The 23733-nt window shown below is 51.1% G+C and overlaps 1 protein-coding gene across 2 annotated transcripts in view; it reads right to left on the minus strand.

Moving 5' to 3' along the window:
* Positions 1–7344: 7344 nt before the first annotated feature.
* The window catches only part of Ski (SKI proto-oncogene), a 72536-nt gene continuing 56147 nt past the window's right edge, over positions 7345–23733 (minus strand). Inside the window, exons 2-7 of one of the 2 annotated variants that reach the window (XM_059255507.1) lie at positions 12828–12950; positions 12573–12688; positions 11795–12057; positions 11377–11669; positions 9989–10219; positions 7345–9391 (exon numbers count right to left, since the gene is read on the minus strand). In XM_059255507.1, the coding sequence (XP_059111490.1) occupies positions 9203–9391; positions 9989–10219; positions 11377–11669; positions 11795–12057; positions 12573–12688; positions 12828–12950 (1215 nt within the window). In that variant the 3' untranslated portion in view covers positions 7345–9202. The remainder of the gene's footprint in view (positions 9392–9988; positions 10220–11376; positions 11670–11794; positions 12058–12572; positions 12689–12827; positions 12951–23733) is intronic. The other variant, XM_059255508.1, reaches the window with a different exon arrangement.

A 23733-nucleotide genomic window follows, 5' to 3' on the forward strand; every position in this document is an offset into this window, starting at 1 on the left:
GCAGCCTGAGTCTGGGTCCTCCCTCCTGCGGTGACCTAGTACAAGCTGAGGGCACAGGAGGACAGACCCACTCCAGGCTCCTGAACCTTGGCTTCTGAGTCAACCACACTAGTGAGGGGCCCAAGCACAGAGCTGCAGTACCCCTCTACTGGAAGGGGATCCTGGGCTGTAGGTCAAGGGCCCAGTGCTTTGTGCTGGGTGGAGGTGGGGTTAGGGGTGGAGCTAGACCAATTCAGGGTGTGCTGTTCCCAGCTGTCAGCCAGAGGTGCTCCTAGGATAAACTTTAAGAATCACACCTTAACTCAACCATTGTTCCTCACTCCTGTCCAAAGATCCAGGGCCACCTCCCAGGGACCTCAGCAAGTGGAGGCTGACTTGATCTTCCAAGAGTTTCTTGGGACAATTCTTTGTGAGAACTGTAAAGGACCAGTTTCTGTGGAAGCAGTCAGGTGCTGGCAAAAGAAGCCCTGCGGGCTTGGCCTGGGACCCTAGAGACTGCTTCCAACAAGTGCTCTTCTGGTTCTGGGTTAGGGACTGGACAGTACCCTACAGGGCAAGGCAGTGATTTTAAAAGGAGGGACTCAGAGCTGGTGAAAGGGACCTGGCTATGGGCTGGGTAGGGCTCTACACAATCCCTCTGATCGGGCGAAGTGGGAAAGGAACAAGGATCCTAGTGTGGGGACAAGTGTAACTTGGGATTCACTGCTCCCGTGGCATGTGCCGGGAGGATCCCGACGGCAAAGAGGCAACAAAACCTCCACGAATATGAGCTCCAGTCGTGGGATCCTGCTGGCTTGGAGGGGAGGCTCTGGGAAGGACCCTCACTGGGGCCAGTGATGTGACTAAGGGCGGCAGCAGGCATTTGCTTAAGGCGACCAGACCCCGTCTTAGCACATAGGCTGCACCCCATGGCAGGGTTGGCGGGAATCTTCCCGTCAGGGCGCGACCCTCTCTGCCTAGACCACGAACTCGCATTCCGAGGCCAATCATGAACGTCCGACTGAGGGCCTGGACTCTGGCCGGGAGTCCCCGGGGCCCGACGCTGCAGGAAGTCGGGTTGCGCGCGGGGCGGCGCCGGGCTGGTCCCGCAGGGCTGTGCTCTCTCTAGCAGCCGGAAGCCCCAGGCCCAACCCGTCGGAATCCGAGGCGGGCGGGGGAAGGGAAGCGCATGCGAGGCGGGGCGGGGCGGGGCGGAGGCCGCGCGGCTGGTAGGCGGCGCCTGCCCTGCCTAGGCTGGTAGCCCAAGCTTTGGGAGCTGCCGGGACTTGGTGTCCGTCCAGAAATGGTCCCGCAGTCTGAGGCCGCGGTTGGACAGCAGGAAGTTCCGCGCGGTCGTGCTTCCGCGCAGCAGGCGTCTCCGGGTCCGTTCATCCTGGGCCAGCGGGAGCCTAGCGGGGCTACGGACTACGGCCGTCCCCGCTGGTCCGAAGGGGCGGGAACGTGGGAAGTTGAAGGGCGCGATGGTTACCCCCTCCCGGGGGTGTGTTGGAGGCGGCCGCACGAAGCCAGAAACCTGTTTTGTAGGTGAACACCGCACTGGAGAGGTTGTGAACTCCACGGGGCTTTCCTTCCCTGATGCTGGGGTGGAGGACAACCCCTTGTCTGAGAGACCTTGAGCTTCCAGCTCAGGCCACCAGGCACTATTAATAGGAGATTCTAGCCGGGCTGCCATTGGGACCTCGGTAACTAGGGCTGCAGGGGAACCAACCCTGTGGGGAAGGCCGATGGTGCCTCCAGTACTTGATGGGGCAACTTCCTCAACCACTAGAGCTCCCCGCTCCACCCCCCACCCCCCATACAGAGTTCTTCTGTCTAGCCTTGGCTGACCTGGAACTATCTCTGTAGACCAGGTTTGCCTCGAACTCAGAGATATGCATGTCTCTGTCTCCCTAGTGCTGGGATTAAAGGCGTACCACCGTTGCTCTGCCCACCAGAGCCTCTTACTGGAGCTGTTCCTCCATAGAAACAGGAAATTGAGATGTGGACCACATGTCTATCCCATAAAGGCGGCAGGGTGAGGTTCTTGCTGCGGTGAACCCTGCCTCAAGCGGGAGCCCCATGTGTCCAAGGCCAGAGTGAGACACAGCACACAGGATCTTCCTCTGAATCTTGTGGCCTGGCCTTCCCAGATGTTCTAGGCCTTGTTGCTCTGCCTGACAAATCCATCTGGGTCTGAGCCTCTCCCCAAGGGTAGGGGGTGGGCACAAAGGACTGCCCCAGGGCCTGCAGATGTCCTTGGTCCCTTCTCCAATCTACTGCCCTGCACATGCATACACAGTGCACACATGTACACATGCTAGAACAGAGACAAGTGTCCCAAGGACAAGAAACCTCTATATCCCACCATAGACACAAAGTACGTAGATTTGGATGCCCGCACAGCCGTGTTCCTGGTCCCTCTCATTTTGGTAGTACAGCTGCAGGGGGAAGGACTGGAGTGAAGGTACCCTTTGTTTCCCTCTCTAGAGGCAGTCACCTCTAGTTCCTCAAGAGCCTGGGACAGCTAGCTCCCTCCCAGCTCACCAGGCAGGCAGAGATCTGGGGATCTATATTTTCCTTTAAGTAGCCAGTGTGGAACGGTTTCCACTGAGGAGCAGCTGCTGGATCAGGGCCCACTCGCAGGAGGAGCCAAGATGGGAAGGGGAGGCAGAGCCTGAGACTAGGCAGGTAAGAGAATAAACTTGAGTGTTGGGGACAGACTGCCCACTGGTCACGGACACTTGAAATCCTCTGGGATTCAGGACTGGGTTGACAGAAGGTGAACAGGGGGTGAACAGGCAGCTTGCAAGAGCCAGCACAGGACCCAGGAAGCATGAGAAACCCGGTTTGCCTAAGTGAGACTGGGTTAGTGGCCCGAGTCTGGCTAAGCTAAGCAGCTCCCTTTTTAGCTGTGGAGCTGAGCACATGGCCCCCGACATTTGAGAGTTGCCATGGAACAGATAGGGAGGGCTGAGGGGGCACCTTCAGGTCGGTCTTTGCTGGAGATCCTGGGAGGGTCCCCACTTTGAGTTCCCCGATTCCCTTGGATGTATTGTCCCTGGTTTCCCAAACAGGCCTTTGTGTATCAAGACCAATGTGGACCAAAGCCTGGGCCCAGCTTCCTGCCAGGTCCATACTCAGGGAGAAGAAGGCCCATCCCAAACTGGCAGGACACCTGGCCCAATACAGGATGCTATGAAGACAAGTTAGGCTAGCCAACTCCTCCTGCCTGTGCCCACCTGCAGTGGGCCACCTGTTCCAGGGCTTGGTGCCCCTGACGCCAAGACTCCTACCAACCTGGCACAGGCCTGATCACAGATGGCCTTATGTGTCACCAAGACCATGGGGTGGCAGGGGTGGACAGGCATCTAGGCCTCAAATATCCCTGTCCTCATCCCCTCCCCAGGGTCACCTGGCTGGGGGGAGGGGAAACAATGAATTTTGGCCACGTATTGGGTGTCTGTGGGGAAAGTTTCCATGCCTAGCATCTTGAGTCACAACTCTGCCCTTTGCTTTTGGATTCTCCTTCTTATACAGAATGGACTCCAGGGATTCTGACACCCAGGCCACCAAAAACAGGACCAAAATTCTTGCAGAGCAGGGAGAGTCCTTTTCTAACTCAGGCCTGCACGGTAGGGCCTGGTTCTACCTCATCCTGGCCAGGGAGAAGTCTGTGACCCCAGGACAGGCTTCAAAGCACATGCCAGGCAGGTATAGATAGAGGTGGCAGACTGAGGCCAGGGTCTGGGCTGGATGGCCTGAGGGAGGAGATAGGCTTCTGGACGAGTTGGGCATGTAGAAGGTACAGGCTATCACTACAGTGGGAATGAGCAGGATGAAGGGCTGACCACTGGCTTTATACTAACAGGACATTGGTGATCTATTGTGTACCCTAATAAAATTTGCCTGAAGATCAGAAAACAGAACAAGCCACTAGATTAAACAGATGCCAGGCAGTGGTGGCACACACCTTTAATCCTAGCATTCGGGAGGCAGAGGTCCGTCTGGATCTCTGTGAGTTCAAAGCCACCCTGGACTACATGAGATTGATTCAGTCTAGGAGAGAAACAGAGCCAGGCAATGGTGGCACACACCTTTAATCCCAGTACTTGGGAGTCACATGCCTTTAATCCCAGCATTAGGAAGGTTGAGACAGGAAGTGATGGCTGGGCAGAGAAATGTATATATAAGGCGTGAGGAGACAGGAACTGAAGGCTTTTTCAGCTGGAGTCTTTCGGGTAAGGCTTTCAATCAGAGGATTCGTGGAGTTGGTGAAATGTGTTGGCAGTGGCTTGTTCCTTTGTCTCTCTGGTCTTTCAGCATTTACCCCAATATCTGGCACCAGGTTTTTTATTGTAAGACCTTTTAAGATTCGAGCAACACTTAGGCTTTCCATGGAAGAAGCCTGGGATCTGTATTTCCAGATAACAGCTTGTCTGGCCTGGGGCCAGCCCCCCTGACTCTAGGGTGGAAGGTAGGGGCCAGGAGACAAGTAAGTCCAACTGCTAGTGGGCAAGGCGGGGTGTGACTCCTGGTGACTGAGTAGAAATGAAAATGTGGATCGTCACAGAACATGGATATTCGGAATTAGGACCACCTAAGAGCTGCCAGCTCTACTCAGGGTTCCCTAGGTCTTGAGAAACTTGGAAACAGGTACCATCCAAGATGGGGTTTCAAGAGCTGCAGCTAAGTCTAGGGGCAGCATGCCCATAGAGGCCCTGGCTGATGTAGGAGACCTCAGCCAGGCCTGGGATGGGGGGGCTTATTCACCCAGGCCTCTCCTCCTTCAACCCTTCCCGGGGTCCTGGTTCCCTTTGGATGTATTCTAGGCCAGGGGTACCTATAATCCTCTTAAGTTCATATCCAGAGATGAAGCCTAGGTCAACTCTGGTGACAGGAGGCTGATCTGAAGCCTTGCAGAAAGCTGCTGTTGGAGTTGAGCGCCCCAGGGCCAGCCACATGCCTCTCCCCTGCCTCCTGCTCCTATAGTTTCTGCTGCACCCGATGCCTAGGTTGTCTGCAACCAGGCCTTCCTCTGGCTATTCCTCATTTTTCATGCATCCATCCCAGTAGTTATAGAGATGGCTCCTAACAGTCATCCAGTCATTGAAAAGAACACATGTCCAGACCCCAGCCTGAGTAGGCCCTTGGTCACCCAGTGCTACAGCACAACTCTGTTCTCAGTTCATGCCTAGGCTGCCAGAACCTCAGTGATGAGCTGTGAGCTGGCCCACCCATCCACCCCCCCCCCCCCCGCACCCCATCTTGAGACAAGGTTCAAAAGACAAATACACTAGGCTATTCTGGAACTATGTAGACCTGTCTATCCTTAAACCTGTGGTGATTCAACTTTATTGGCCTCTTTAGTGCTGGAATTAGATGTGAGGCACCACACCAGGGTCCAACTGTTTTCTTCTGAACCCCTGGATCTGGTGAATGGGAAGCCCAGGTAGGATGGTGGACTTTTCCAGGCTAAGCCCGCTTCTGCTCCTCTTTCTGCAGCTCCTAGGAGAACCTTCTGCCACCCGCCTCCCCAAGTATGACGGGGAAGCCAAGTCAGATGGAGGACTCTCCCCCTCCCTGCTAGGAGGCACAGGGACAGGAAGAACTGGGGTACTGGTCTTGTGTGGCCGGCCGATGCCCCACTCACAGGCTCCTGTGGTGAAGGCTGCAGACTCTGGGCTAAGACTCTGGCTCTATGAAGGTTAACAGGAGGCAGTGAGGGCTTAGCATTGGGTCTATGGTTCTATGACTCTCTTCTCCATAGTACACAACCCAGGTGCTTCTTGGGGGGGATGTAATGGCCCAGAAAGTTTTGATCCAGCAGACCTTTATGGAAGCCCTGTCAGGAAGGGCCATGCCCAGTCCATCTGTCCAGCACTGCCCACCGTGAGTCCTGTCCCAGCCTGGTCAAGGTTCCCAGTCCAGAGTTCCTGGTAACAGTTGAGTGACCACAGCCCCAGGTCTAACCTGTAGAGATGCTGTCCCCCCTTTCCTGAGGACTTGACTGCACGTATGGGGGCTGCCAGCGCCCACGGTACTCTCAAAGTCCTTTATTGTACAATGTCATCTGTTTGGGGAGAGAGGAGGGGGTAAAAGGACTAACAGGTACACAAGGAAATAGATAAATATGCCAAGCTTTTTCTTTTTTCCTTTTTAAAATCAGGCATTTATAAACAAGAAAGCATACATTAATTACATAAAAATAGTTCTCGAGTAGCAGAGTAAGCCATCATATTGTCATTAGCAGCAGCACAGGACTGGAGGGTGCAGGGGCTTGGGCAGTTATGAAGGTTGAGGTGGGTTTATTTTTCTTTAATTGATGAAAATGTCATTTGGGAATCCTGACTTAACGCACCCCCCCACCCCCAAGCCCTAGGGTGGGCATGTGGGGAGAGACCTCGGAGGGTACTCTAAGTAGGAACTGGGGTTAATGGGTGGCCATGGAGGACACCACATGGGAAATGCCACAAGACGCTTCTGTCCCCTCTGGCAGATGAGCAATTTTTCCTCAGTTAAAAACAACCCAGAAAACAAGACAACCAGCAGGTAAGAAAAGTTTCTGGAAAAGGAATCACCCTATACACGTATAATACAATGGTGTGAAATGGAAAAAAGTATTTACATGTGAGTTGTTTTTACATTGGCTAGTTCTGTATGAAAAGCAGGGTGTCATGTGTATGAGTTAGCTGCTCACCAATGAGTGTTATTGCTGTTGTTTTTTCCCTTCGTTAAAAAATTTTCAGGATAGAAATAATGAGTAAACTGATAAAGGGTTTAACATACAGGGAGAGTCAACAGCCAACATGATGGAAACCTCTCCTCCCTTTCTCTGAAAAGAAATTTGCAGCCTTCCTAACAGGGAGCCAGGCACGCAGTACCTGGCTGTGCTCAGTCCACGGCAGGTCCTGCAGCAGGCAGCCGCACAAAACACCCAGTGCTTCGCTAGCTTCACCCGGGGCGGCCCGGTGTCTGGCAGAAGCATTAGGAGGACCTAGATCACAAGCTTCTGGTAAACGGGAGCCTGCACTCTGGTCCCACTGCCTGCCAGGGCCTCACAGGAAGCAGGGAGGAGGGACTCAGGAGGAACAACTCAAGTGATGACAAGCTCTTCCCAGACCCAAGTCATCCTGGCACGTGAGGAGGAGTCGTCTCCGCTTCAGACAGCGCACTTCCTCCCGTAATGGGGCCAGTGCTGGACCAAGGAGGCCAGGAGACTGATGGTGACCAAAGCCGTGGCAAGGAGAGGCTCTACTGATAAAAGCAAGGGCCCTGGAACCCAAGGCTCAAAGGGGCCCAAATCACTGTGATCTCCAACTGGGCAACAGGGACAGCCACACAGAAGCACACCAACACACTTAAAGCTTTGCTCCAACTAAATCATTTAGTTTTCCTTGAAGAAATGACTGAAAAACACAACTCTAGAAAAACAAGGCTGAAAACAGCATTCTTCGTGTTGCGTAACAAAACTGACCCTTTAGGAGACACGGTCATAATGCCCATGGGTGGGTCTAGCTATGGAGATGTGAAATCCATGCATACAAGTTTCATAACTGAGAGGAAAAAAAGCCAAAGAAAAAACTCCAAATAAACGCTGCATATACATGACGTCCCTTTTGCATTGCACTTCAGAAGGGGGGACCTGGCAGCAGCCCAGCCCCCCACAGTAAACCAAGGGCAAAACCCTGCAGACGACCTCGGGCACCGAGTGTCAGGGCTTAGCAGTCTCCAGTCGCAGGCAGGCGAGAGTCCTTGAGGTCTTGTACCTGCACAAGCCATCTCCACCTCCCTCAGCTCACGGCTGCCCTGTCGGGACTGGAGCGGAGGGAGGGCTTCTGTGTGATCTTCTCATGTAAATAACACAACTGGAGGATGGGTGGTGGCCTCTTGTCGACTAGGAAATCATTTTTCAAGCTTGGGCATAAGAAATCTTATACAATTTGCATAAACAGTTAAGAGTAAACGAGATTATTTGGAATAAATGCAAGTAACGTATTTTGACAGTGGCAGATTCAATCGCTACTGAAGACGATATTTTGGGGGTAAAAAGACAAGTCAGGGTTTGCTGTACAAGATGCTGGAAGGCACAGAACGACCCCCAAGTTCAGTCTCTGCATTTTCATTTTCTTGTGATTCCCTTGTTCAACCAAGCACCAGAGGGGATTTCTAAGCACTCGAGCACTTAGGGTTTGAACTGCTCTAGAAATCAGTAAAAACCTCAGGTAACTGGGGAGTAAAAAGAGAAGGGAGGGTTCTGACAAAGTGCAGTTCTAAATACATGTTTAAATGAACAACAACAAAAAAAAAAAAAGAGAGAGAAAGAAAAAAGTGATATAATGCTGTTTTTGTTCCAATGCTGCAGCCTCAGTCCCAAGATGAGAGGAGTGATGTCTGCTGCATTGAAGAGGGGTTGCTGTGGTCAAGCAGCGTGTGGGTGGGCGGGCGGTGTGTATGGGGAACAATACAACATGACACTGGACCATGGCCACTGCCTAACACAGGTCGGCCCTCAAGGTGTAGGTGGGCAGGGGCATCCAGGGGCCTGGACAGACTGTGACTCAGGACCCCTGGTGCCTGCATGGCAGGGTTAGTGGTGATGTTGGTGGGCGGGGCAGCGGCGGTAAGGCGGGCAGTGTTGGGGCTCATCTCGCACGCGGTGCTCTCCCTGCTCTTCCTGGCAGCAGCAGGAAGACTGGGGTCCTTGTGGCTGAAAAAATAGACTCTGAAGAAAACCCTTGCTGTCCTCTTGCAGCCGCGGGCACAGATGAGCGGTGATGGCTTCCCAGGACGGCGGTGGGTGGGTGCCACCCCCACCAGAGTGGGTGTCCAGATGGCGTCACGTGTAGGGGCCTTTTACAGTTAGTCATTAAAAAACATGTTGATTTTTTGAATATCAAGTCTTCTTACTGGTTTTAAATAGCTTATAACAAAAGTGTAAATGTTAGAATGTTCTAGCAAGCAGAGGACCAGCTACAAGCCACAGAGCTAGTCTCAACTCTGGCTGCAGCTGGGGGACATGGCTTGCTCACTTGAACTTGGCCAGTAGAAAATTTTGCAGTGGATTCCAAAAGTATGTGGTTACAAACACTCGCTTGGTAATAGGCACAGTAGAGACGTTGTGCTGTGTGGCTGCAGAGGCGTGGGCTGGGTCTGCAGAGCCACGTACCCGCCGCCCTCTGCGCACGTATGGAGGTCCATGTGGCAGTGGCAGGCACTGCACAGGCTAGGGATCCAGCTCGGCACTGCCCTCGCCACCCACATTCTCAGGCCGTGGCCGAGGCCACAGCTGCTCCTGAAGCTCCTTCACCACCTTCTCCAGGTGCTCACGGGCCTCACGTTCCCTCAGCAGGTCAGCTCGAAGCTGCTCTCGGTCCGCCTCTGCATGCTGCAGCTTTGCTTGCAGGTCCTCAATCTGAAAGGGATGCTGAGTGGTCAGTAGTGCCTAACACCAGCACTTACCACTCAAGGCCACATCTCCCTTCTGAGTTCCTATTTAGCCCTCGGTGCCATGTCTGCCCCACCTAAAGGTTCACAGGAAAAGGCCCAGACGTCGAGGCTTAGGAGAGCCTCATCTGCTGCATCAGAGCAGGGACTGGCTCCACTTCCACCCTATACTTCTGACCCACGCGGGAACCAAACAGCACTACAGATGTAGAAGACCTTCCCTGCCTCCCTGGTTTGGAAGCTGCCACTCTGTGCAGTTAGCAAGGTCCATCTCCTGATCCTAGCTTAGAGCTTGCTTCCCAAGCCAGCAGCAGGAAGGGAAGCCTATGTTCTGGGGCCACAATGGTCCTGGTGGGGAGATGGGAGCACCTGGACTTCCACCCGTGGCTATGGAAAACAGTCTCTAGTTCCCAGGCCCAGGTCTGCTGGATACACCTCAGGGCCTCCAGGCATGGCACATCATCACCTCACAGATCCGCCTGAAATGGTTAAATCGAGGACGTTGGATCTGTGATAGCAGATATTCACTGTGCAGGTCAGTCTACCAGCCAACCCACCCTAGTACCTGGGCTGAATACTTGGCGCGCAGGCGGCCGGCCTCACAGCCCTTGTCACACACCCGGACCTGCCGTGCCTGCTCCAGCTCTCGCTTCAGGCGCACCCGAGACTCGTTGGCCTCTTTCATCTTCTTCTCGTTTTCAGCTCGGAGCCGCTCAATCTCTTTCCTCAAACTGCGCTTGGCCTCAGTGGCTTCGCGCAATTTCTCCTTCTTGGCCACACGCAAGAATTCTAGCTCCTGGAAGACATGTAGCAGACAGGTTCAAAGTATTGCCAGCCCAGCACCCAACAGTCAGCTGACCTGACTGTTAGCTTCCCTCCAGGGCCCAGCAGAGCCTATTACCAGTTGTAAGTTGTTTCTATCAAGGCTGCATCAGAACCTTCTCACACCTCCTCCTCCCAAATGTACATGCGCATGCGTGGGGGAGGAAAACACCAAGCAGACAGTCTCAGGCACTGCACCTGAGGCCTGGAGGTGCAGAGGGAGCCATTTACTTTTGGTACTTCCCGTGCCCTTCCCCCACTTGTTAGAATGCAGTATGACACCCGTTCCCCCATGAATAGTCATGTGGGAAATCACACCTCCACCCAGAATGGGGGCAAGAAAGGATGAGGGAATGACTAAGACTCACTCTGAGGAGAACATCTGAAATCCTGCAGCTCTGAGGATTGACAGGGTTGTGTTGTGCTAAAGCCCACGCATGTGAGGCTGCCCCCAGAGCTGCCAGACTCAGGCTGAGGTGTGAATTCAGCAGAGGTTGAGTCTGCAGCAAAGTCTTAATGCTGAGCCCTGGCCAAGAGCTCCTCCTCACTCGCCCCTGCTGCCTGAGAACTGGGTCTCCCTTACTCATGTCAGAAAAACAAAACAGCATGAAAAGAAGGTACAAGAGGAATGGCCACAGTCTAGAAACAGTGAGGTGGAGCCCAGACAGACAACCAGTAAGTAGTGTGTAAGTACATACACACCTCCCAAGCATGTATTCCCCAAGGCCTGCTGCTAAGTCCCTTTTGGAGATGCAGCTTCAGAAGCCATCCCTGCACTCTATATGCAGAGCACAAGTCGTACTAGTGGAGAATAAACCAACTCCTGGCACAGAGCGAGAGGCATCACTAGAATAGCCACTCCTCACTCACCACTGTCACTGGCCTTTATTTACTGTGGTCAAGAAAACATGCCAGTTCTTTCAGTAAGGCCCACACACAGGGAAAAGCTGCAGCTGAGACCACTATGGAAGCCTTCCTGGAAGCACAGAAGGACTCTGGATATCGAAGTGCCTCACAGAGCTGGGTCCTCCAGAGGACCTGGGAAGAACCCCAAGGCTCCCCAAGAGGGCTTGGGCAGACAAAAGGGAAGTGGTCTTCTATATTTCATGGCCCGCCTGTTGTCCCCTTTACCTGGTGCAGGCTGCGCTTAGCCTGTAGGGCTGCTGTCAGCTTCTCCTCCTGCTTCACACGCATTTTTACCACCTCATGTAGGAACTTCTCTTTGGCTTCCTTGGTATCCAGGCCACCCTCCAGGGCTTGCCGCAGATGCTCTAACTCTGCCTCCAGCCCACTTGGGGCATCAGCATGGGCTGCAGCATCAGGAGCAACCACCGGAGGAGCATGCACGCCTGGGGAGCTTAGGTCCTTGGCAGAGCTGGACGAGGTAAAGGACGGAGAGGACAGCGAGGACAAGGAGGAAGTGACTGAGGACAGAGAAACCAAAGCATTAGGCATTCTGGAGTATACTGGCTTGGTCATACCATATGCCCCCACCCTACCCCATCCCCTGTACTGATGTCCAAAGGAGCAGAGTCCCATCCATACTTACATTCCTCTCTGCTTTCAACTTCCACCTCAGCCTCAGAATCCTTGTCTTCCTCTGGGGCAGCCACAGATGTCAGCATATCTGGGGCTCCTGGTGTTTCCATGGTCAGCTTCCGCTTCCGTGGTTGGATACAAGTGGTAATAGGTTCTGGTGCCCGAGAGACCACAGTTGTGCATGGTGAACTGTTCACAACCTTTTGCTGGGTTGGTGGTGCTAGGGCCACATTGGGGGCCACAGCTGTCTCAAAGCTCTTGTAGGAGTAAAAGCTGTAAGAGGCATAGATGCTTAGCTGGGGCACATCTGCTTCACAAGTCCCCATATGAGCTGTAGAATGGGCCCTGCGAACTCAGCCAGGACACAGCCAACTATCTTCTCCCAACTCTAAATCACAAGGTCAAGGTTCTAATGATTGGGAAACACAAATTTCCCCATAGGCTGGGCTAGGATGGCACACAGCTGGATCTTCATGGCCATGGAAGGCTATTACTTTTATTGTGAGGTAGGATCTCTATGTAGCCCTAGCTGGCTTAGAATTTGTTATATATTCCAGGTTGGCCTCAAACTCACAAAGATTCATTTGTCTCTGCCTCCTGAATGCTGGGATTAAAGGCATGGATCTCTGTGCCCTGCTGGGAAGCTAACTTTAATAGATAGGTCTGTGAACACAGTAACCTTACCCAAGACTTCAAAGTTCTAGATAGTGTATCCTAGGACTAAAGGCACCAACACCATTGCAGCCTGCTAAACCGGAGTTTGGTTCTCCTGTGCACTCCTCACTCACCTGTCTCGAATCAGGGCTGGGAGGTGTGGGGAGGTCTCTTTCTCACTTGCTGACACTGCAGGGGACCAGGGCCGGAAAGCAGAAAGGCGCTGGCGAGGGTGAGCGCAGCCAAGGCTCTGTCAAGAGAGTCCCCTATGTAAGTGACTACAGAGAAACAGGCCACTTTGTGTCCCTGAGACCAGGTAGAGCCGGAGTTGGCTCCAAGAAGGGCCTGATACCCTCCCCAAAGACCCCAGACAGGTTCCCACATAGCACCTTATTGGAGGAACCAGCCAAGGTCCGCAGCCAAGTGGACTGCTTGTCCTTCTCAGAAGACGCAGGGGACTGTGAGGAAGTGTCGTCTGCTTTGGGTCTTATGGAAGCTGGGGGCTCTGAGACCTGTGATCAACACAAAAGGCCCTGTTGGGATCCCTGGGCCCAGGCAGGGTCTAGTCTTCCTACCAGCTCCATGGCAGCAAGCTCCCCACTGGATCATCATAACTCCTATGAAGCTATGAAGGAGCCCCAAGTACCCAGAATATACGGAGCCATGAACATAGTGTACCCTTGGCCCTGTGCAGAAAGGTAAGCCTGATGCCTCTGCTGAGGGGCAAGGGCATCACATGAGAATAGAGAGGACACTGTGCAGCTGTGGGCTGCTATGAGGTGACCTCACTCACAGCTGCAGCAGGCTCTGCGTGGATCTGCCAAGATCCATACTGGTGTCCACAGTGCTCTGACCCTTAGGTTCTTTGCCTTCAGTCTACACTACTTCCTTAGAATACAGACATATGTTGCTGGAAAGGCTGAAAGGGACCAGTCCCACTCCATGGCCCATGTCAGGAACGGGCTAAATGACCCAGCAGTGACCACAGGCTCAAACGTGAGCCAGTAAGCAGCTATGCTCAAGCTCAGAAGGAGCCTGGGAGGGCTGCCCTCGGCCCTTGTCACTGCTTCATTAGGGAGCATTAGAGAGACACCCCCTCCCCCAGAGGAAAGAAACATTCATCTTGAAGGACTGTGACACATTGCACAAAATAAATAGCTTTACCAGGTGTTAGCTTTGCTGTCAGAAGCTTACAGAAGCTACTCAGCACCCTAGCTTATCTCAGGCACCAGTTGTGGTCTACTTTGACACTCAGCACTAAGTGGCACACACCTGAGCCAATCTGTGTGGGAAAGCCTGTGACCCTCCACCCAAATGTCACCCACCAGAGACATTCCATCTGCAAGACAATCACAGCATGAGCCTCACCCAGAGCAGAGAAGCCTACAGAAGCTAGGCTATACTATCCCCCAGCTAGGGCCTAAGTAGATGATAGGGACCCTAGGGCATAAGAACCAACAGACATAACAGGGTGTCAGCTCGATCCCAGGCACAGCTGCACCTAGGGAGAAGTTACCTGGGGTGGGGGCAGGGGCGGGGATGAAGCCAAAGTGAGGTCTCTGGCCTTTAGCCAAGGGGCCTCAAGTATACAGAAGAGCAGGGTTCTTCTCCAGAATACTTGGGGAAACTCCCTACCACACAACTGCCCAGCGGAAGTGAGGCTGAAACCTTGCCCCCTGGAAGGGGCATAAGAGGCAGGCAGTCAAGGTGCCAACTTCCATGAAATTTAGACTGGAGGGATGGATCAGCCCTAGTGGAGGCCTTCACCAAGGCCCAGGTAGTGTCTAGTGCTTGTGCTGGATCCCCATCCCAGGTACCTGAGAGGTCTGCTGCCCTTCCAAGAATAATCCTTATTGGGGCCACCTCTAGTGCTCAGAAAGAGAAGGACCTGGTAGGGGGAACCACCGGAGGGACTACATTGGTGTTGTTCCCAAATAAGCAGCTACCTAGGGATGAGGCAGTACTGTTCCTGGGGCACTGTCAGAGATAAACACAGGCTCGGCTGGGGTGCACGTTCCTCAAAGACACAGAAATAACCAAGAAAAGAGACACCGAAACCACCCCAGTTGTGTTGTAGCTTTCTAGAGGAAATGAGTCTCAACGTCACAGTGTCATTCAGCAGAGGCCCTGTCAGTGGAGGCCATGTGTGCCCCCTGCAGGGGTAGACACCCAAGATGCTGGCTGGGGCAGAAGAACCCACTTCCGTAATTGCAAGGATCCCTCCCACAGTGAAGGCAGAAGGGTGGTGGTGGTGCACACCAGGGTGGGGCTTCCTGCCCTAAGCAGACACTGGCTGGAGCAGGTGCAGAAAGTGAGCTCTATTCTTTCACAGAGAAAGCCACAAGTCTAGTCTGGTGCTGACTTGAAAACTCCAGAGACCTTGGGGGTGGGGAGTATGAGACACCTCAGGGAGCCTCATAAGCCAGACTGTGACCCAGCAGAAAAGGTTGGAGAATAGGACCACTGGATGAGGCTGCTTCCTGTGCAAAAGGGTGTGTGAGTGAGTGTGTGTGTGTGTGTGTGTGTACGCACCAGATTAGTGTATTAGGGTCAAAATCTCCTAAGGCAACCCAGCTGCTTCAGACATGAGATGGGGAAGCCCCTGGAGCTAATGGAGGAGTGAGTCTGCAGGTACTTGGAACAACTCTCCTGAGATTTTCATAAAAAGCCCAAAGGCAGGAAGAACTCTTACAGAACAAGGAAGTCTTAAACTAGATGATGACAGGAATTCCCCTTTAATACCAAGCTAACGCCAAGTTGCAAAAGTGAGGGTGAAGCTGAAGAGCATTTGTCAAGCAAGAGGACCCTGAAGAAGGGCTGCCTGATACGTGTTCTACTTTCAAAGCTGCAGAGATATCAAAGGCTTCGTCAGGCCTGGGATATCACTGTCCACATTAGAGATACCAGGGATCCTAGAAATCAGCCAATGGTCAGGGACAAAGCTGTACCTTATGACACACCATAGTGTTTTCCCTGTAGGAGCACCAGTCAGTTACCTCTGATTTCTGACCTTTTGTGTGGCCTCAAAAACAGCCCACAGCACCTACCAGTCAGGAAGTGGGCTCTGGGCCCACATGCCAAGACCAGGACCTAAACAGGTCTACAAGAGGCAGCCCTGCCCCCAAAAGTCCAATACCATGAAGCCATTATCAGGCTGTATCAGGGGAGGAGCTAGTTGGGCTGGCCACAGCAGTGCCCTGTGGCCACTTCCTCTCTGGGGCTTCAGACAGTGGATGTTTGTTTTCCCCCACATCCCAAGGGCAAAGACATGCTGAGAACAGGTGCCACTGAGTGTGAGCCTCTGCACCTGTGCAGGAAGGGCAGGGCCAGTCAGGGCTGTGGATACCATAGATCCCAAAGCAAGTGAAGAGCCAGCTGCATATGCCCACCCCACTCCACACCTCCATACTCTACATTGTGAGGTCTGTGTACTCTGACCCATAGGGAACTTAGAAATTCCTCACCCCCACCTCCAAACATCCACCTCACAAAGAATACTTGAGACACTCATGCTGACCAAGACAGAAACAGGGGCAGGACAATATGGGTCCATGGGATACAGTAGAACCTGGCATTCAAGAAATGAGCTGTGGCCAATGTGGCTGCTGTCTGTAGCACTTGCCTCTAGCCTCAGACAGTACAGAGAACAGTCAGGCAGAGCCTCAGGGATTTGTGGCCAGCAGGAGTCACACAGCACAGATTGGGGACTCTAAACCAGACAGGCAGTGTTTCCTGTGGATGCCTATGCCCAATAAACAAAGACAGTAGGTAGCTGGAGAAACCCTCACAAGGCATGGCAACTTGCCAAAGGCAGAGGGCCCTTGGCTAGTGCTTTGGAGACAGTGGAGAGTGAGCTTGGGGGCACTGAAGGAGGCCTGCACACACTGTGCTAAGACCATAGTAACTAAATACCCACAGCAGAGATTGAGACCCACAGGGGCCCAGGGAAGCCCCTATAGAGCATCTGCTCACCCCACAGGCTGCAGAATTCTGGCAGTCCCTACCCAGCCCCAGTCCTGAAAGAATAAGTTTATTGCCATTCTTCATCCAAATGTTTAAGAAACTTCACTAGTCAAGAGTCAGCCTTAGAGTGAGGAGTTGTGGTGCACGAACACACCTTTAATCCCAGCACTAGGAAGAGAGAGGCAGGAAATAACTGGGAGTCCAAGGTCAGCGTGGTCTATATAGCAAGTTCCTGGACAGTCAGAGCTACATAACCGAGAGACCCTGTCTCAAAACCAAAACCAAAGAGTCTGCCTCAGAACTTGTCCCCAAGGCTGGCCTGCCCAGCCACCCTTCCAGCCATATCCAGTTCCTTGTCTTTGGTGTGTGGAACAAGAATTATCATCCCAAATGCTGGCCGATGGCACGAGGTAAGCTCAGAGTCATAGCAGGGTGTGATAAGAACATGCAGCCTAACTTCTTATAGTGCTCTGGTCACCATATCAGATGCCAACCATCTTCAAGTGACCACCAAGCAGCCATGGGAGCACACAGGGACCCTGCTACATGTCCGTAGCTGTGTAGACAGTACCCACACTTCAGGGTACACCCCAGACATGCTTCTAAGGGACAGAGGCGGGAAGGCCAACAGAAGAAACAAATGTCAGGAAGTGAGACTGGCCTAATTCCAGCCATGTTCTCAGCCTATCTAGTGCCAGGGTCTCTTGTCACTCAGGCTCTTAAACACACAAATACAACAGGATGGATTACAAGGGAACACCCAAACTCAACAGCTGCCAACAGCAATAAGGCAGGCTAAGCACTGCTCTCTGTGCCATCCAAAGGGTCTGGAAGAAGTCTACGATGTCTCAGAGTGCCTCATACCTGAGCATTCCTTGAGGAATGTGTCCCAGGCTTGAGGACTAAACAGTAAGGATAGGAAGGGACTTGGGATTCTGCTTGTGATGGAACAGTTTTCCTAGGTGGGAGCCAGCTCTGCTGTGGGGACATCAAGGAATGACTGTTTAGAAGCTCTCAGAAATAATGAATCTCCCTTGGGACTGACAAGATGGCTCAGTGGTTAGTTAATAGCCCTAGCTGTTCTTCTAGAGGACCTGGATTTGGTCCCCAGCACTTACACAGTGACTCACAACCACCTGCAACTCTAGTTTCAGACTGATGCCCTTTTCTGGCCTTCATGGGTGCCAGTCATGCATGTGGTATACATACATTCATGCATACATGCAGGCAAACATTGAAAATAAATACTTTATGTGTATAGTATTTTTTTGTTTGTTTGTTTTTTGTTTTTGAGATAGGGTTTCTCTGTGTAACCCTGGCTGTCCTGGAACTCACTGGCCTTGACTTATGAGATTTGCCTGCCTCTGCCTCCTGAGTACGAGATTAAAGAGATACACCACCACTACCCAGCTATGAATGTTCAGCCTGCATGCATGTGCATTATATGTGTCTGTTGGAGCCTCTGCAACTGGAGTTATAGACAGTTTGTGAACCGCATGTGGTTACTGGGAATAGAATCCAGGTCTTCTGCAAGAGCAAAAGAAGTGTTCATAACCACTAAGCCATCTCTCTAGCCCTCTCCCCAAATAGGAAGGAAGAGAAGGAGAGAGGGAGGTCAGGCTGGTGGGGGCTGCATCTCTCTCAAAACCCTGGCTCATATGGACAAAGTGCTGACTGTTCTCTCCCAAACTCTAGAGCCAGATACAAGGAGATGCCAACAGCCCAGAACAAAAGGAAGTTTCACCTTGCTGGTCCTGGTAGGAGTTGCCACACATATAAAAGACTGACCAGAAGCCAAGACCCAACGAAACATTATGTCACAGGTAGTCTCTGCCTAATATTGGGGCCTGCCTGCCAACACACAGACAGATTGAGATAGACTGGGCCCTGGGTGACACTCTGCTGAAGGCATCAAGACCTTCAGGGGTTAAATTAGTGGTCTACCTGTAACTGTGACCTTCACCTTGGTACTGTAGGGTTCTGTTCCCTCATGTGGTTCCAAGGCAGTGATGGTCCCTCTGGCTAAGATCCTTTGCCAGTGTGGTGCTGTTGATTACCACCTCAAACCTCTTGGCCACTGGGGTTTGACATCCATACCAGGCACAAACAGAAACATATGGGAGCCATCTGGGAGTCCATGATCTCCCCAGTGTGAGGCAAACCTTTAAGAGGATAGTTTGGTGTCACCTCAACTCTGGAACCAGAGACAATATCAAGCAATCTTACCGCAGTCAGGGACAGCACAATTGGTCCCCCTCTCAAGGGTGAGGACCTCCATGGCACACAGAATTGGAAGTAACTCAATGATGGGGACACACGGCTTGGTAAACAGAACTAACCCATGCTTACGTCCGAGAACAAGCAGTTCCTGAGTTGCTTCTGTCCTTGACAGCTGCTTCCTAACAAGAAGTGGAGAGAAGTGGTAAGGCTGACCCAGGCATGCTTCATGAATAAGTCTCTTCTAGACTTGAAAGGTTCACATGGTCCAGTGGGGTGAGCCTTGAGAAGCTCTAGTTTTGGCCCTGACATAGATCCAAAGGACATTAGCGGATGGCAAGACCAGAAAACAGCTCTCAGAGTGGAGAATGCCATTTGTGTCTGTCAAGACTCAGCAGAGGGCCACTGGCTAGATGGTGAAAGTGGAAATGCCTTAATCCCATGATGGATGTTTCTGAAGCACCTACTTGGAGGGGATGCTAGGGAGATACACCTGGGGCATCAGCTCCATGAAGGACCCAGAGACAAGACACAATGTTCTACCCAGAGTATGAGGCACTGGGCAGGGTCTACATGCAGCTCAGCCACAGTCTGAAGACATAGCCGGCATGGGGTCTGCATGCCAAGGAAACTACATGTGGTCAGCAGGGTAGGTGGCCAAATTCTTATAATTTCTTTTTTTGGTTCTGGGGATTGAACCCAGAGCCTTGTGCAAATGGTCTACCACTAAGCTCTATCTCCAGACCTCTCTCTGTAATTACTGAAGTAAGGGTCCCATGTAGAGAGAGCAGGAGTTCTCAACCTTCCTAATGCTGCAACCCTTTAATACTGTTCCTCATGTTGTGGTGACCATCAACCATAAAATTTATTTTCTTTTTTCGTTTTGGTTTTTTTGAGGCAGGGTTTCTCTGTGTATCCCCCACTGTCCTGGAACTCGCTCTGTAGACTAGGCTGGCCTCAACTCAAAGATCTGCCTGCTTCTGCCTCCCGAGTCCTGGGATTAAAGGTATGCGCCCCTACTGCCTGGACATTAAATTATTTTCACTGCTACTGCAAAACTGTAATTTTGCTACTGTTTTAAATAGTAATATAAATATCTGATATGCAGGATATCTGATATATCTCCTCTGTGAAAGGGTTGTTCAACCCCCAAAGGAGTTCTGGTTGAGAACCACTGATGCAGAGGGTGGGTCTATGCAGCAGTCAAGGTTGGTGTCATCTATTTCCAAATGTCTGTACTTCAGCTGAGGTGTCACCTGCTCATCTCTGCTTCAAGGGTCCACAGGTCTGGCTTCAAGGTCAAGGTCTTCCCTTCCTAATCTAGCGTGAGGGTCAAAGGACACAATGGCAAACACCTCCTAGACAACTATGTCTACTCTCATCCCATTTAGGTAGCTGCAGTGAGGCTGCTGAAGCCACAGCCTAACCACTCCTGAGCAAGAAGGACCAGTCTAGCACAGAGGGATGCCAGCTCTTCTAAAGCAGAGAATGCAACAGACCCCGTGCTGACATCTTCCATAGTCCAACCAAGAACTTAGCAAACTGGAGAAATATTTGTCCTACTGAATTACAGCCTACCAATGTATTATAAGGATGGCACCAGCCCTAATCCCAGAACCTGATATTTACACAGCTCAGGTTCTTGTCAGTCACAGACTCTGGGGAGTGCTAGCCCAAGGTAAGAGCCAGACAATCAAACAGGGAAGGGTCAGTATTGTCTTCTTTAGCTCAGTGCCAGGCCCACAGCAGGACCTCACTGTCTTGAGCACATGCCCTGCAGAGTGCCCCATGTAGGATCCACAGAGAACAAGTTTCATCTACCCTGCAGGCACCCAGCCCTTAATTACCCTAGCAGAGGTAAACTACTGTTGTGGTCTGTCCCTCAATGTTGCAGCAAATGAGCTGAAATGTATTCCCTACATCTTGATGCAAGGCTGCTCTCCACAACCTCTAGGACCAAGCACATCTTGAACCATTAATGTTCAGAGATCATAACAGTGAAAGTGCTGTGGATCCAAATCTACATGTGCGTATCAAAGTTTCTCCAAATAAATCTACTTTCCAGCAAGTACTTTCTACTGCCTGGTTAAGGATTCGTCAGGCACAATGAGATACCATCTCATGCCCATCAAGACAGCAAGGATGAAAACCATAGCCAACAGCAGGCAAGAGGCAGGATGTAGCGAACAGGAAGCCTAGTAACCCACTGGTAGAAACACAAATTTGTAAAGCCACCATAGAGCAGTCTCCCAGATCCTCATGCGGCCAAGGGTGTGAGTGTGGTCAGCTGTAGAGTGTCTACCTAGCTAATAGAAAGCCCTGGGTTTGCTCCCCAGCACCAAAACCCAAAACAATTTAAAAACCAACCAACCAACCAGAGCGGCCACATGACTAGCAATCTCATGATTGAGCATCTGTCCTATGCTCCTGCAAGGTGCTGTCACTAAGAGATTTCCAGGTCCAGGCAGGAAATCTCTGCATTGCTTCTTACAACTGCTTAGAATTCCACAAGTGTCTCATGATAAACATTTTGATTAAAAAGCACAGTGAGCTGGGCGGTGGTGGAGCACGCCTTTAATCCCAGCACTCAGGAGGCAGAGCCAGGCGAATCTCTGTGAGTTCGAGGCCAGCCTGGGCTACCAATTGAGTCCCAGGAAAGGCGCAAAGCTACACAGAGAAACCCTGTCTGGAAAAACCAAAAAAAAAAAAAGCACAGTGAGGTGGTATGTGTTCCTACAAGCATGGTTGTGATTTTTAAAGCCCAGACAATACAAGTATTAGCAATGATGTGGAGACATGTGTGCCGCTGGTGGGAATATAGTATGTTAAAGCAGTGTGGCAATTACTAAAAAAAAAAAAAAACCTGAAAAGAATCACATGACCCAGCAATCCCATTCTGGCTCTGTCCCCAAGACCACCGGAAACAGAATCCACACATAAATATACAAATGTGTACAAGTGTTCATAGTACCACTGTTTGTAATAGACAAGAAACAGGAACTACAATGGATGAACAAACAAACTGGGGGGGGACCCTACTCAACCCTCACAAGGAAGCATCTACAGCTACAATGTTGATGACCTTAGAAAACATCTTGCTAAGTGACAAAAGCCAATTACAGAAAGAAAAACAAAACAAAACAAAACAAAACAAACCCACACACTCTGATTTTGTTTGAAGAAAATTTCTCTAACAGGAACACCCAGAGACAATTTACATCAGTGGTGGCCAGTGGCTATAGGATTAGGATGGAGGGCCTCTAGAATGACAGCTAATGATACCAGATTTCATACTGGAGGGATAAAAAACGTTCTAAAATTAGACAGTGGTGATGGTTGCATATGGTGAAAGCCACATCTTTATGAGAGATAGATGATGCTGTAATTAAAAAAAAAAAAAGTACTAAAAAAAAAACCAAACCTGTGCTAATGCCTTTTTGGTAGAAAACCAAAGCCTGAGGCTGAGGTTTACAGAGTTGCAATCTTCAGAGTAAAACACAGGTGTGGCACACCATAGATGCCACTGCCCGAAAGACCTACACCAAGGGGCTAACGATAAGACCACAGGCATGTTCTAGGTCTGGTTGCTGCCATCTACAAAGCCTGCATTACAGACAAGAGAATTCAGTATGAACATCTAGGTGAACAACAGGCACTCTCTTCGTAAGGTTTACAGTGCAATGCTAACAAGGAAGAGAAAACCCTCAGAGCGGGTAGCCTGACTTCTGGTTCAAGGAACATTCCAGACCTTCTCATAAGGCATACACCACAGGGTTCTAGACTTCATACCATAGAGGAACTCCTCAAACAAATACACAGAACATTCTGGCATTGCTATGAGGTGAGCAGAGACCAGGATCCCATGGTAGATTCCTATCCTATACAGAAGCATCTGCCTACCATAGTCAAAAACCTTAAGGGCAGAGCTGTAACACATAGGTATCCTAAAACAGTCACCCAAGGGTTCCAGGTATGCCATGGAATCCCTCGTGTGTGTGTGTGTGTGTGTGTGTGTGTGTGTGTGTGTGTGTGTGTGTGTGTGTAGGGGCCATAGCCACCCCTCACTGCCCCTCCTGGGCAACAAACTCACTCTCACCATGCACGACGATCACAGGCCGGAACAAACACCACTAGTAGAGACTACCATTGCTCACATGATGAGGCCAGGAGAGACCTACACCACTGTCCCCCTCCACTCAAGTTTGACTTCCATGCCTCCTGTGTTCAGAGTACCCTCCCCAGTCAGCTCTCTCCTAGGACATTTTTCTCCACTCTGTTCCACTTGGACACCAGGCCAGCACCCCAGGGGCCCCACATTGTACCTCCATTGGTACTTCTTTGTCCCACCATTTTATGAACCACAAGAAGAAAATTTCAACCTGGGAACCAGTCCTGGGAGGCTGTAGGAAGTTAAAAAGACATTCTTGACATGGGCCTAAGAGTAATTTAGTAATCTGAAGCAGCCCAAGCTGGCCTGAGATTCACATGTTCCACCACATCTGGCTCACTTAGAAACCTTAGCAAAATACATCCTAGTAAATATAAAAATATATCCTTAGTAAATTATTTCCTAGTAATGATTCAATTTAAAATTTGTTCCAGTTTTTATTTTAAAATACTTATTTTTAATTATGTACATGTGTATACTTATGTTTGCGTATTTAATATGGGTACAAAGAAGGTGACCAAAGAAGCCAAAGTGTCCAGAGTGTCTAATGCCATGGAGCTGGAGTTCCAGGCTGTGGTGGGCCACCTAACATGGGTGCTGGGAACCAAACTTGGGTACTCTGTAAGAGCAGCAAGCATCCTTAACCTCTAAGCCATCTCTCCAGCCCCCATTTCCACCCCCCAAAAGGCAGACTTTATTATAGACTTTAAACCAGTAATACCTTCAAATTGGAAGCATTTATTCACCCAAAGGTTCTGTGAGAATTAAAAAAAAAAAATTCAATTGGAAATTTTTTTCACATCAATCTCAAGTGATTTCCAAGTCCCCTCAGGATAAAGGCCCAGAGCTGCCATTTATGTGCACATGGTTTTGAAGCATATGTAATGACTACGTTACTACATTACATATGTACTGCCCAGGAAGGCATACAGGGTCAAGACTACAAG

The sequence above is a fragment of the Peromyscus eremicus genome, chromosome 2 (genome assembly GCF_949786415.1).
Source record: "Peromyscus eremicus chromosome 2, PerEre_H2_v1, whole genome shotgun sequence".
Lineage (NCBI taxonomy): Eukaryota > Metazoa > Chordata > Mammalia > Rodentia > Cricetidae > Peromyscus > Peromyscus eremicus.